Consider the following 12110-nt stretch of genomic DNA (forward strand, 5'->3'; position numbering starts at 1 on the left):
TCCCCCTTTCACAGCCAGTGGCTCAATTGGTTCAAGTGTTGGCCCTGTGTGCTGAAGATAGTTCAGTTGATTTGAGCATGTGTCCCAGGTGGGGGTTGCCGGGTGGATCCTGGTCAGGCCACATGTGGGAGTCTGTCCCTCTATCTCCCTTCTCACTTAAAAAAATCTAGAAATCTAAAACTTGAAGTTTCTTCCTTGAAGCTTAAAAAATGGCAAATTTAGGGCAAATGAATAATCATTTCTGTGCTGTGCCATATGTATTAAACTCAATACCATCGTAAGTTAAGGACTGACATTGTAAATGGCTTCAAAAAATTCAAACTTTCCAGAAATATGTTACTGATGGGAACTGAGATATTTTATAGAGAATTCCTAACATCAAGGTGCACATTACAAAGGAAAATAGAATCCTCTAGCTCACCAGACAATTTTTTTTTAGTGTGAATGGACTTTGAAACTAAGTCAGTATGATAGTATTTCTGCCACCAAAAAGAACCTTTATTCTACATGGTGAAATAGAGGAATATGGTCCATTTCTAGGCCTACTTAAGAGGCTTGCCCCAGTGCCCCAAAGAAAAAGGCCAAAGAAAAGTACAAGGAATCAATGGATAGACAGTCAATTAGGTCACTTGCTTTTAGTATTTACAGGGTAGGAGATCATTTAAGGTTTCAATCAGTGCCCTTTGAACAGATTCCATTATTTATACTAGGAGCAATATCACCCATTCATTGCAGTTTTCCAAACAAGAGCTCTTTCCTGAATATTTTGCATTATGCTACATGTGCCTGCATGCATTAAAATGAGCTCTGTGATAGTACAAGACTCTCTTATTTCTACTTATTTAATTACCCTGACGTTTGGGACATTCAAATAAACAAAGAAATAGGCATTGGTAAGATAATTCTGTGTACAACTCAGTAACGAAGAATTTGTGATGGCCTCATAACATACATCATTTTGTGTAGCTGGCTCTCTTACTGCTGCCTTAAATTTGCCAAGTTGGAAGCATTCAATCAAACGGGTTTAGTAGCCCCAGTGTCTCTCTCCAAGAAAGAGGTATGACTCATTCTTTCATCATGCAGACTTTTATGTCATTATGTCAGTTCCCTAACAAATGCCCTAAGTGTCATTTTATGGAGATAGGTAGCACTGCAGAATTTTGAAAAGCAGTTAATTAAATTCAACCTTCATAGCAGTTACAAGATTTGTATTGTCAGGTGAGACATAATGATGAGTGAAATATAAAACTCCCTCAGAGTGAATCAAAAGGAGTTTTCATCAACAAACCTCAAGAGGCAAGTTCCAGCATCTCCAATTGACTCCCCACTCATGACATAAACAACTATATTCTCCAACTAGAAAACTGGCCACCAGAGTGAAGGACAAGTATTTATTTGACTAAAAAAATGTTAGATTACGTTATTACACAAATAGTTTCTGTATGTCTAACCCATTGATAAAGCTCAAGGGATAAGCCAGGTAAGTAACCTTTCTCCTCAGGCCCTATGATCAAACATGCAACCAAAAGAATTTGTGTAGCTGTTTCTCTCTGATGACCTCTTTCTACAGGCAAACCTCTTCCCATTGCTCCAGAGGTTTGCAAAGTATCAACCTTTTTTAATAGTAGATGATCCCTTTTGATGAATGCTCAGTAAACCTTTACTATTCAGAGGGACTACAAGGGAGGATAATCTAAAGTACAACATGTTTTATTGTATTAAATGAAATTCCATTTTATTTAAGTTAATTAAATGTGAGAATGTGTGATGTAAAAGCATCCCTCATTGTGACTAGGGCATAGTTGTTGCTCAGTAAATCAGTCTCTTTCTTCACAGATATCTGGCAAACAAAAGCATTGCCTGATAGAGGCTCCTAAGGGGACAGTTTCAGTGAATAAATAAGCACACTATTTATTCAGCATATATTTATTGAGCACCAACAACTCTGTATCAGGCTCCAGGTTTGTAGGCAGTTATGTAAAAGGATGAGGAAAGCTCACATTTAAATAGTTAATATGTAGGTAAATGCTGTTAAAGACCTTAAAGTCACCTGCAAATTGGATAATCATTCTCCTCACAATCAACAGACAGTGCAAAGATCAGCCTCAGCCCAGTCTACAGAAATATATCACAACCTAAGTCATTAAAACTTGTCCACTTATTCAGTAAACATTTATTGATTACCTGTTCCATTCCATTAGAGCTGAGAACACAGAAAAAAAATGCCTCTCATCTTGAGATGCTTCTAACCTAGTAGAGGAGATGGAAATATATAGATACTAAAATGTTATTGTTAAGTTCTACAGAGAATGTAATAGGAACCCAAAAGAGAAGTACCTAATATAGAGTGAGGTGGGAACAGAGAGGATTAAAGAAAAGATCCCAGGTAGAATGTTGGGAAACTGTCACTTACATTCAAATCCTTAAATATAGACTTCTCTCTGAATGCTAGTCCCATTCTACTTGTGCTCACCAAAAGTTCTAATCATGGGGTCTGGAATTACTTGGATATATCTAGACTGTTGTCCAATATGTATACCATGTTTAAATAGGCTGGATCTTTAGAAATATATAATTTTTTTTTAAATGATTGATTTTAGAACTTTATTTTTCTTTCTTTTTTTTTTTTTTTTGATTTTATATAATTTTATTTTTTTAATGGGGTGACATCAATAAATCAGGATACATATATTCAAAGATAGCAAGTCCAGGTTATCTTGTCGTTCAATTATGTTGCATACCCACCACCCAAAGTCAGATTGTCCTCTGTCACCTTCTATCTTGTTTTCTTTGTGCCCCTCCCCACCCCCTATCCCTCTCCCATTCCCCCCTCCCCCCCGTAACCACCACACTCTTATAAATGTCTCTTAGTTTCACTATTATGTCCCACCTACGTATGGAATAATACAGTTCCTGTTTTTTTCTGATTTACTTATTTCGCTTCGTATCATGTTATCAAGATCCCACCATTTTGCTGTAAATGTTCCGATGTCATCATTTCTTATGGCTGAGTAGTATTCCATAGTGTATATGTGCCACATCTTCTTTATCCAGTCATCTATTGATGGGCTTTTTGGTTGTTTCCATGTCCTGGCCACTGTGAACAATGCTGCAATAAACATGGGGCTGCATGTGTCTTTACGTATCAATGTTTCTGAGTTTTTGGGATATATACCCAGTAGAGGGATTGCTGGGTCATAAGGTAGTTCTTTTTCAGTTTTTTGAGGAACCACCATACTTTCTTCCATAATGGTTGTACTACTTTACACTCCCACCAACAGTGTATGAGGGTTCCTTTTTCTCCACAGCCTCTCCAACATTTGCTGTTACCTGACTTGCTAATAACAGCTAATCGAACAGGTGTGAGGTGGTATCTCATTGCCGTTTTGATTTGCATTTCTCTAATAGCTAAAGAAGATGAGCATCTTTTCATATATCTGTTGGCCATTTGTATTTCTTCCTGGGAGAAGTGTCTATTCATATCCTCTTCCCATTTTTTTATTGGAGAAATATATAATTTTTAATGAGACTTGAAAACTGCTATTTTCAGTAATGAAGGATTTCTGTAACAAGTTTCTATGCCAATGTCTGTGCCCTACCTATATCTTCTCCTAGAATTAAATGTTCAAAATAGACTGTAAAGAACCATTCATACATCAAATAATATGCCAGATTCACCACACTAGATAAGCAATTTCTATCTCAACAAAGGACCTTTTCTTTTTTTATATTTAGAAATTAAACTTAATGGGGTGGCATTGATCAATAAGAGTACATAGGTTTCATGTGAATGTATCTGTAGCATTTGAACAGTTGATTGTGTTATGTGCCCATCACCCAAAGTCAAATCACTTTCCGTCACTGTATATTGTCCCTCTTTACTCCCCTCCTCTCAACTCGCCTTCCCCTGGCAACCACTTCATGCTTATCTATGTCCATGAGTCTCAGTTTTATATCCCACCTATGTGTGAAATCATACAGTTTTTAGACTTTTCTGATTTACTTATTTCACAACAGCATAATGTTCTTAAGGTCCATCCAAGTTGTCATAAATGGCAATGTATCATCATTTCTTATGGCCGAGAGTATTCCATTGTATACATGTACCATATCTTCTTTATCCAATCATCTATTGAAAGACACTTTGGTTGTTTCCATGTCTTGGCCATTGTGAATAATGCTGCAATGACCATGGAAGTGCATGTGTCAATATTTTTTAGTTTTGGGGGGTAGATACCCAGTAAAGGGATTGCTGGGTCATATGGCAATTATATTCTTAATTTTTTGAGGTACCACCATATTGTCTTTCATAATGGCTGTACCAGTTTACATTCCCACCAGTCGTGAATGAGGGTTCCTTTTTCTCCACAGCCTCTCCAACAACTGTTATTACCTGTCTTGTTGATAACAGCCAATCTAACAGATGTGAGGTAGTATTGCATTTTAGTTTTGATTTGCATTTCTCTAATAGCTAGTGAAAATGAACATCTTTTCATATACCTGTTGGCCATTTGTATGTCTTCTTGGGAGAAATGTCTATTCAGGTCCTCTCCCCATTTTTTAATTTGTTTGCTTGTTTGTTGCTGAGCTTTGTGAGTTCTTTATGTATTTTGGATATTAACCCCTTATCAGAGCTATTGTTTGTGAATATCATCTCCCATTTGCTTAACTGTCTTTTTGTTTATTTGTCAGTTTCTTTTGCTGTGCAGAAGCTTTTTAGTTTGATAAAGTCTCATTCATTTATTTTTGCCTTTATTTCCCTTGCTTTTGGGGTCAAATTCATAAAATATTCTCTATGGCCAAGGCCCATGATTTTAGTATCTATGTTTTTAATTTGATAAAGTCTCATTCATTTATTTTTCCCTTTACTTCCCTTACTTTTGGGGTCAAATTCATAAAATGTTCTCTATGGCCAAGGTCCATAATTTTAGTATCTATGTTTTTGTCTCTGTAATTTATTGTTTTACCTCTTATACTGAAGTCTTTGATCCATTTTTAAATAATTTTTGTACATGGGGATAAACCGTAGTGAAGTTTCATTCTTTTGCATGTGACTTTCCAATTCTTTCAGCACCAATTATGAAGAGGCTTTCTATTCTTCATTGTGGGTTTTTAGCTCCTTTGTCAAAGATTATTTGCCCTAGGCCCTAGACAGTTGGCTCAGCAGTAGAGTGTTGGCCTGGTGTGTGAAAGTCCTGGGTTCAATTCCTGGTTAAGACACACAGAAGAAGCAACCATCTGCTTCTCACCTTTCCCCCTTCTCTCTCTCTCCCTCTCTTTCCCTCTCTTGCTTTTCCTCCCATAGCCATGGCTGCAATGGTTTGAGCAAGTTGGCCCTGAAGGCTGAGGATGGCTCCATGGCCTTGCCTCAGGTGCTTGAATGGCTTGGTTGCTGAGCAATGGAGCAGTGGCCTCTGATAGGCAGAGTGTTGCCCTGTAAGGGGCTTGCAGAGTGGATCCTGATAAGGGCACATGATGAAGTCTATCTCTGCCTTCCAGCCTCTCACTTAATGGGGAAAATAGTTATAAAAAAAAAGATAATTTACCCATATATATATGTGGTTTTATTTCTGGGCTCTTGATTCTGTTCCATTGGCCTGTATGTCTGTTTTTCTGCAAATACCATCCTATTTTGATTATCATGACTCTGTAGCATACTTTGAAGTCAGATAATGTAATACCTCTGGCTCCATTCTTTTTTCTCAGGATTGCCTTGGCATTCGGGGTCTCTTATGATTTCATACAAATCTGGTGATTGTTGTTCTATTTCTTTAAAAAAATGACATTAGGATTTAAATGGGGATTGCATTAAATTTATAAATTGCTTCAGGTATTATGGCAATTTTAACTATGTTGATTCTTCCAATCCATGAACATGGAACATTTTTCCATTTCATTGTGTCTTTTTCAATTTCTTTCAATAGTACTTTGTAGCTTTCAGTATGTATAGGTCCTTCGCATCCTTTCTTAAGTTTATTCCTAGGTATTTTATTTTATTCATTTATTATTATTATTATTATTATTATTATTATTATTATTGCTGTTGCAATTATAAAAAGAATTGTTTTGTTGTTTTTCTTTTCCAATTTATCTTCTGAAGTTTTATTGTTGGCATATAGGAAAGCAGTAGACTTTGTCTATTGATTTTATATCCTGCAACTTTACTGTATTTGTTTATTGTTTCTAGTGGGGTTTTTTTGTGGAGTCTTTGGGGTTTTCTATGTACAGGATCATGAAAGGACTTCTTCTCTAACTAGAAGTGTGACATCACCTTCTCTGCAAGCCTAAACTGACAATAGTGCTTAGGTTTGTTGGGTTAGTAGGACAATAATCTTTTCTTCAGGAAGCCATATTGGAACAATTTTCCTTCAATGGGAATTTCAGTTTCCTATTAATGATAAGTAAGCCCCTTTCACTTTAAAAATATGTTCCTTATATTTGTCATCAATTTTCCCTTCTGCAGCACAAGTCTATTACTATTTTTGACTTGCTTAACAGCTTATTACTTTTTATAACTAACCAAAAAGTATTTCAACTTTTCTTCCTAGGAAAATGATACAGATTTTTTAAATCAAATTCCTTGACTCTTGCTTACCAGATGAGTAATTCAATTCACTGACTTATATTTATAAAGGGTCATTCACGTAGTATCCCTGAACTGTAAAGTAGGTAAGTATATCTCTCTACCTAGTAGAGATGGCCTCTTATTAGTTAGTTCATAATATTGGGCCCAGACCCAGGAAAAATTGTGACACATATGAATCTGCATTTGGTGTCCCAAATAGGTATCCAGGCTGTTCCAGTATCTCTAGATTTCTTATCTAGTACTCCTAATTCCTTAGACTTAACCAGTCTCATCAATCTAAGCATTATCCCTCCACTGCCTAGCTCTCTGCTACCTGTCCACAGTTGCATATAAACAAGAGGAAAAGCTGACCCTGTTGTGTGGTAACTGGTAAATGTGTAACCCTTTCAAGAAATGAAGCTAAATTCACTTTGATTAATAATTATTATTATAATATTATTACAATGCTTACTACATGTCAGACATTGTTCTAAACATTGCATATGTATAACACATTCAATCCGCCCAACAATTCTGAGAGATAGGTACTTTTAGAATGTCCAATTTTACAGACTAGCACATTGAGGTACAAATGTATTAAGGAACATACCCAAGGTCATATTATTAGTAAGTGATAAAAATAAGATATGAATTCAGGAGCTCCAGAGTCCATGTTACTGAAACCAGTTTCTGCTCATATATTGGAAATACTAAGATAAGACATGGCCACAGTCCCCAAGGAACTTTCAGTTTAGAGGAATGCATTACACTAGTTAAGCCTATTAATCAGACTCCTCTCTTAAGAAGAGACTAATTGTGAAAAAGTAGTGGTAAGGCCCTCACTGTATTATATAGGTAACTGCCTATGCCACCCACTCAAAGTTTCATAATTCAAAGATATGTTTAGAAAATACTTTGGGGAGAAAATGAAGCTCTGTATAGACATTATCTGGTGGATATAAACCTCAGAAATTCAAGATAAAATTCTCCAAGAACTGTCAGCAGACATCATCCTAGAGACCTAGAAGGCAATAATGTGGTACTATTTTAAAATTTTACTTTTTCTTTCTATCAGGTGCAGGTACAAGGAATGACTGGAAATATCCAATTTGACACTTATGGACGCAGGACAAATTATACTATTGATGTTTATGAAATGAAAGTCACTGGCTCTCGAAAAGTAAGTAACAAAACAGTTATGTAAAGAAAAAGTTTTGAAAGGTGACAGCCCCCAGATGCAAGAAAATAGGTCTCAGGAAACACACACAAAGCAAAGTCCCACACATCTTTTCTGCCTTTCCATTCAGTTATGATAGATTTTTCTTTTATTTATTTTTTTTTTTGAGAAAGAGAGATAGAGAGAGGGTAGTGAGATAGAGATGAGAAGCATCAACTCATAGTTTCGTCACTTTAGTTTTTCATTGACTGCTTCTCATGCGTGCCTTGACCAGAGGGTTCCTTGCTCAAACCAGTGACTTTGAGCTTCAAACCAGCGATCCCAGGGTTGATGATCCATACTCAAGCCAGCAACCCCACACTCAAGCTGGCAAGCCTGCATTCAAGCTGAATGAGCCCTTGCTCAAGCTAGCAACATTGGAGTTTCAAACCTGGGACCTCAGCATCTGAGGTCGATATCCACTGCACCATCAGTGGTCAGAAGGATACAGAGTTCTTTTGTAATCAGTGTTCCATATACACATTTTAAAACTATTTCCTTCTGATTCTGCTCCTATAAATGGTAGACTCAAGAGTTATTAACAGCTTTCTACAATAAAGGGAAGGAATCACAAATTTTACAGCACATTTTTAGTTGAACAGAAGCTGCCAAGGTACATACAGTTTTAGCAAAAGGATTGGAAAGCATTTGCCAATTCACCCACCAAAAGGACTCAGAACAAAGTATTTTTCTTCACAGTTAAATATTATAATTACCAAAGTATTTTTCTGCTATATAAGTTTAAAGAAAAAAAAAGGCTTATCATCCTAAGTGGGTTAAATTGTTTTATAAAATGTCAGTAAAAGTGAGATGGAAACAGGAACCCCATGTCTGTGTGTATTGGTCTTGAGGTTCTAGTAAGCATGGACGATAGAGGGAGACAAGATAATTCTTACAAAGCTCAAGCAACTAAAAAAAATAGGTTCATTTCTTAAATTCATGGCATACTTTTTGAGTAAAAAATGGGCAACCAGGTCAAATGTCTCTTCTGTTTAGGCTGGCTACTGGAATGAGTATGAAAGGTTTGTGCCTTTCTCAGATCAGCAAATCAGCAATGACAGTGCATCCTCGGAGAACCGAACCATAGTAGTGACTACCATTCTGGTAAGTATGGACAGAAGGTAGGTGGACTTTCTGCACATCAACACTTCTGCATTCTGAAAGGCATTATTCAACCAGTAGTAAAGAACTCAAGTTCAAGTAGTGAAAACTTCCAACACATCAGCTTAGGACCCTATCAAAGAATCTTGACAGTAGGATAAACTAAATGTCATTTAAAAAAGAAAATAATAGGAATTTGGAACAATTTTAGATACTGTTCTCTTTATTACCCCCCCCTTCCACTATAGGACTGATATTTCATCTGGACTTGAAATCTAATTATTTGTGGGAGAAACAACATTGTGTGGAGGAAGATAGATCTAGAAACTTGTGCTTAATTGTGTAAGTCACAACTTCTCTGAGCCCAAGATTGTGTTCTTTTACATTTAAAAAATGTGTATAATAATAATAATCTTCTACCTATCTCATAAGACTGTTTCAAGGTAAAAATCACCATGCAAATCTTTTACTGAAAATTCAAAACACATAGTATCCTCATTTAGTTTTAAAATGTTTTTCTAAAAGTTGGTTTGTTCTTTTACTGAATAAAGTAAAAACTAGGGTTCAAGCCTGACCTGTGGTGGCGCAGTGGATAAAGCGTCGACCTGGAAATGCTGAGGTCGCCGGTTCGAAACCCTGGGATTGCCTGGTCAAGGCACATATGGGAGTTGAAGCTTCCAGCTCCTCCCCCACTTCTCTCTCTCTCTGTCTCTCCCTCTCCTCTCTAAAATAAAAAAAAACTAGGGTTAAAACAAATAGGCCACAACGTCTGAAATTGTGATTAACTGAATAAAGATTTGGCTAGCTTTTACCTTACACTTAAACTTACATATCAAATACTTACTTAGTCCTAAGTATTGTACGAGGCCCTAAGGATATAAAAATGAATAAGCCACAGATCCTGACCTCACAAAGATCACAGTGGTTCCCTAGGGCTTACCTAGGCTAGCTGTGGTTCCCACATGGCAAATCCCAAAAAAATCAAAGGCAGTTTATCTTCATGTAACTAAAGGAAATATCTCTGCCCAGTTTGACTAAATCAGAGACTTTATATGTAGAAAATAGACTCTCTTTCAAACTCTCAAAAATAATTTATATCTTTCTCTACTTCCTTAAATCATTAATTAAGGACTCCAAGGAATAAGTAACCCAGTGAATAGTTGGTTGAGGCTTTTCTGCTTATGAGCAAAAACAAATTTAAAGGCTCTTTTCACACACCAAAGTGCAACAGCCATGGGGAGGAGGGAACTTCCTAACTATATTTGTCATCTCTTAGGAAAATGTAAAGGAGTAATCCTCTGATCTTCCTTCTGGTCCCAAAGGAATCACCATATGTAATGTATAAGAAGAACCATGAGCAACTGGAAGGAAATGAGCGATATGAAGGCTACTGTGTAGACTTAGCCTATGAAATAGCCAAACATGTAAGGATCAAATACAAATTGTCCATTGTAGGCGATGGCAAATATGGAGCAAGGGATCCAGAGACTAAAATATGGAATGGCATGGTTGGGGAACTTGTCTATGGGGTAAGTTCTTTTCAACTCTACTTTCATTTACTTGTGTGCTTTCCAATAAACAAAGATAGAGGATTTAATTTTCAAGTGCAATATTTACCCAATTGTATAGTTTTCATGTGATTTGTAAAAAAAAATAAATGTTTTCTACAGTTGAATTCTGTAAAAGGAGCTTATTAATAGCATCCTTTGGGCAACAGGATTATGACTATTTTACTAAAAGGAAAGTAGAATTGAGGAACTCTATCTGGAAACATTAAGTACAGCCTTCCCTCTATTGAAAATCTGTTCCTTCTGTGTTCCCTGTCTCAGGCAGCAGAATTACCACCCACCTAACTGCCTAAGCAACCTGATTATCTTTTCTGCAACCTGATCATCTTTTCTCATTGTTCCTCTCACATCTATTCAGCCACTAAATCTTATCAATTCCACTCTTCATGTCTCTTAAATCCAGCCACACTCTTCATTCCCACCATAATCAACTTAGTTAAGGTTCTTACCAATTATCAGACATTTAACTGGCTTCCCTGCCTCTGCTTTTATTCTGGAAAATCAGATCTCCACATTATTGTAATTTCCCACTTTAAAAATCAGGATAAAATTCAAATTCCTTAGAATAGCAAATAAGGCACTTCATAATTTCATATCTGCCTACCTCCCTAGCTTCATCTTGTACTCTCTCCCCTTCACACTTAAATGTTCTAGCTACAGTAAAGTATGTGTTGTTCCCTGAAAATGCCCAGCTCTCACTCAGGGTATGCCTGGAAGTGCCTTTGCCTGTCTTAGCCAGTTAGCATCACCTACCAGTCCTCCAGAACTCAGAGCTGTCACCTCTTTTAGGAAGCCTTCCCTAAACCCTTGTACTCAACCTGCAGCCTAGTTAGGTGTACCTGCTTTTTGCTTCCTTAAAGTACTTTTTGCTTTCTTTTGGTACTTTTGAACTTGTATTATAATGATCTATTTACATGTTCAGCTGCCCCAAGCAGACTATGTACTCCTTGAGGACAGATATTGACTTATTTCAATATCTCAGAGCCTGGCACATAATGGAAGTTCAACAAATACCTGCTGAATAAATTAATGAATGAACAGGATGGCTCTGCCAAGAGCTTGCCCATGGGCCAAGTACAAAAGAATTATATTGATAATTAGGGCTCTTAAAAAGGGTACAGCAGTATCTTTAGAGCTCCTCAGTGGCTTTGCTTTAAAAGTCTTTGGCCTCTGATTAGCAATGTCATATTTTGGGCTGCCTAGTGAGGCATGTGGAGAGAAGTAGAGCTGGGTGTAAGAACAGCCCACTGGGTGAACCACTCACTAGAGAACTAACCCAAACGCAGGCTGTAACAGCAAAGGTTTAGTTCTAACCAGAAGGGATTATTTGCAATAACCAGTCAGTCCCTGTCTAAACAACTGGTTAGGGGAAGACAGAGAAGTCTAGGGTTTAATATATACTGAGAAGAAGCCATCAAGAAGCACACGTCCAAGTTACTTATTGGACTGAAAGTTCAAGATAAGGACTCTACTGCTTCAGATGAGAATCAGCACAAATATGCTGTAGCTACTCAACTGTAAAATAGCACTGGGGTCGCTAACTAAGTTTTTGGAACAGGTCCTCGGGAATAAGCACAAAGGCAGAAGCTCATTTCTAAAAATAAGGGCACAGAAGGGGAATTAAGGCTTAAAATGAGACTGGACCTCAAGTATAAAATCT

The 12110-nt window shown here is 37.0% G+C and overlaps 1 protein-coding gene across 4 annotated transcripts in view; it reads left to right on the top strand.

Moving 5' to 3' along the window:
- GRIA3 (glutamate ionotropic receptor AMPA type subunit 3) overlaps positions 1-12110 on the top strand; it is a 435245-nt gene that overhangs the window by 297038 nt on the left and 126097 nt on the right. For all 4 annotated transcript variants that reach the window (XM_066356601.1, XM_066356603.1, XM_066356602.1 and 1 more), the window contains 3 exons: positions 7641-7745; positions 8778-8885; positions 10205-10411. In XM_066356601.1, the coding sequence (XP_066212698.1) occupies positions 7641-7745; positions 8778-8885; positions 10205-10411 (420 nt within the window). The remainder of the gene's footprint in view (positions 1-7640; positions 7746-8777; positions 8886-10204; positions 10412-12110) is intronic.

The sequence above is a fragment of the Saccopteryx leptura genome, chromosome X (assembly GCF_036850995.1).
Source record: "Saccopteryx leptura isolate mSacLep1 chromosome X, mSacLep1_pri_phased_curated, whole genome shotgun sequence".
Classification (NCBI taxonomy): Eukaryota; Metazoa; Chordata; class Mammalia; order Chiroptera; family Emballonuridae; genus Saccopteryx; species Saccopteryx leptura.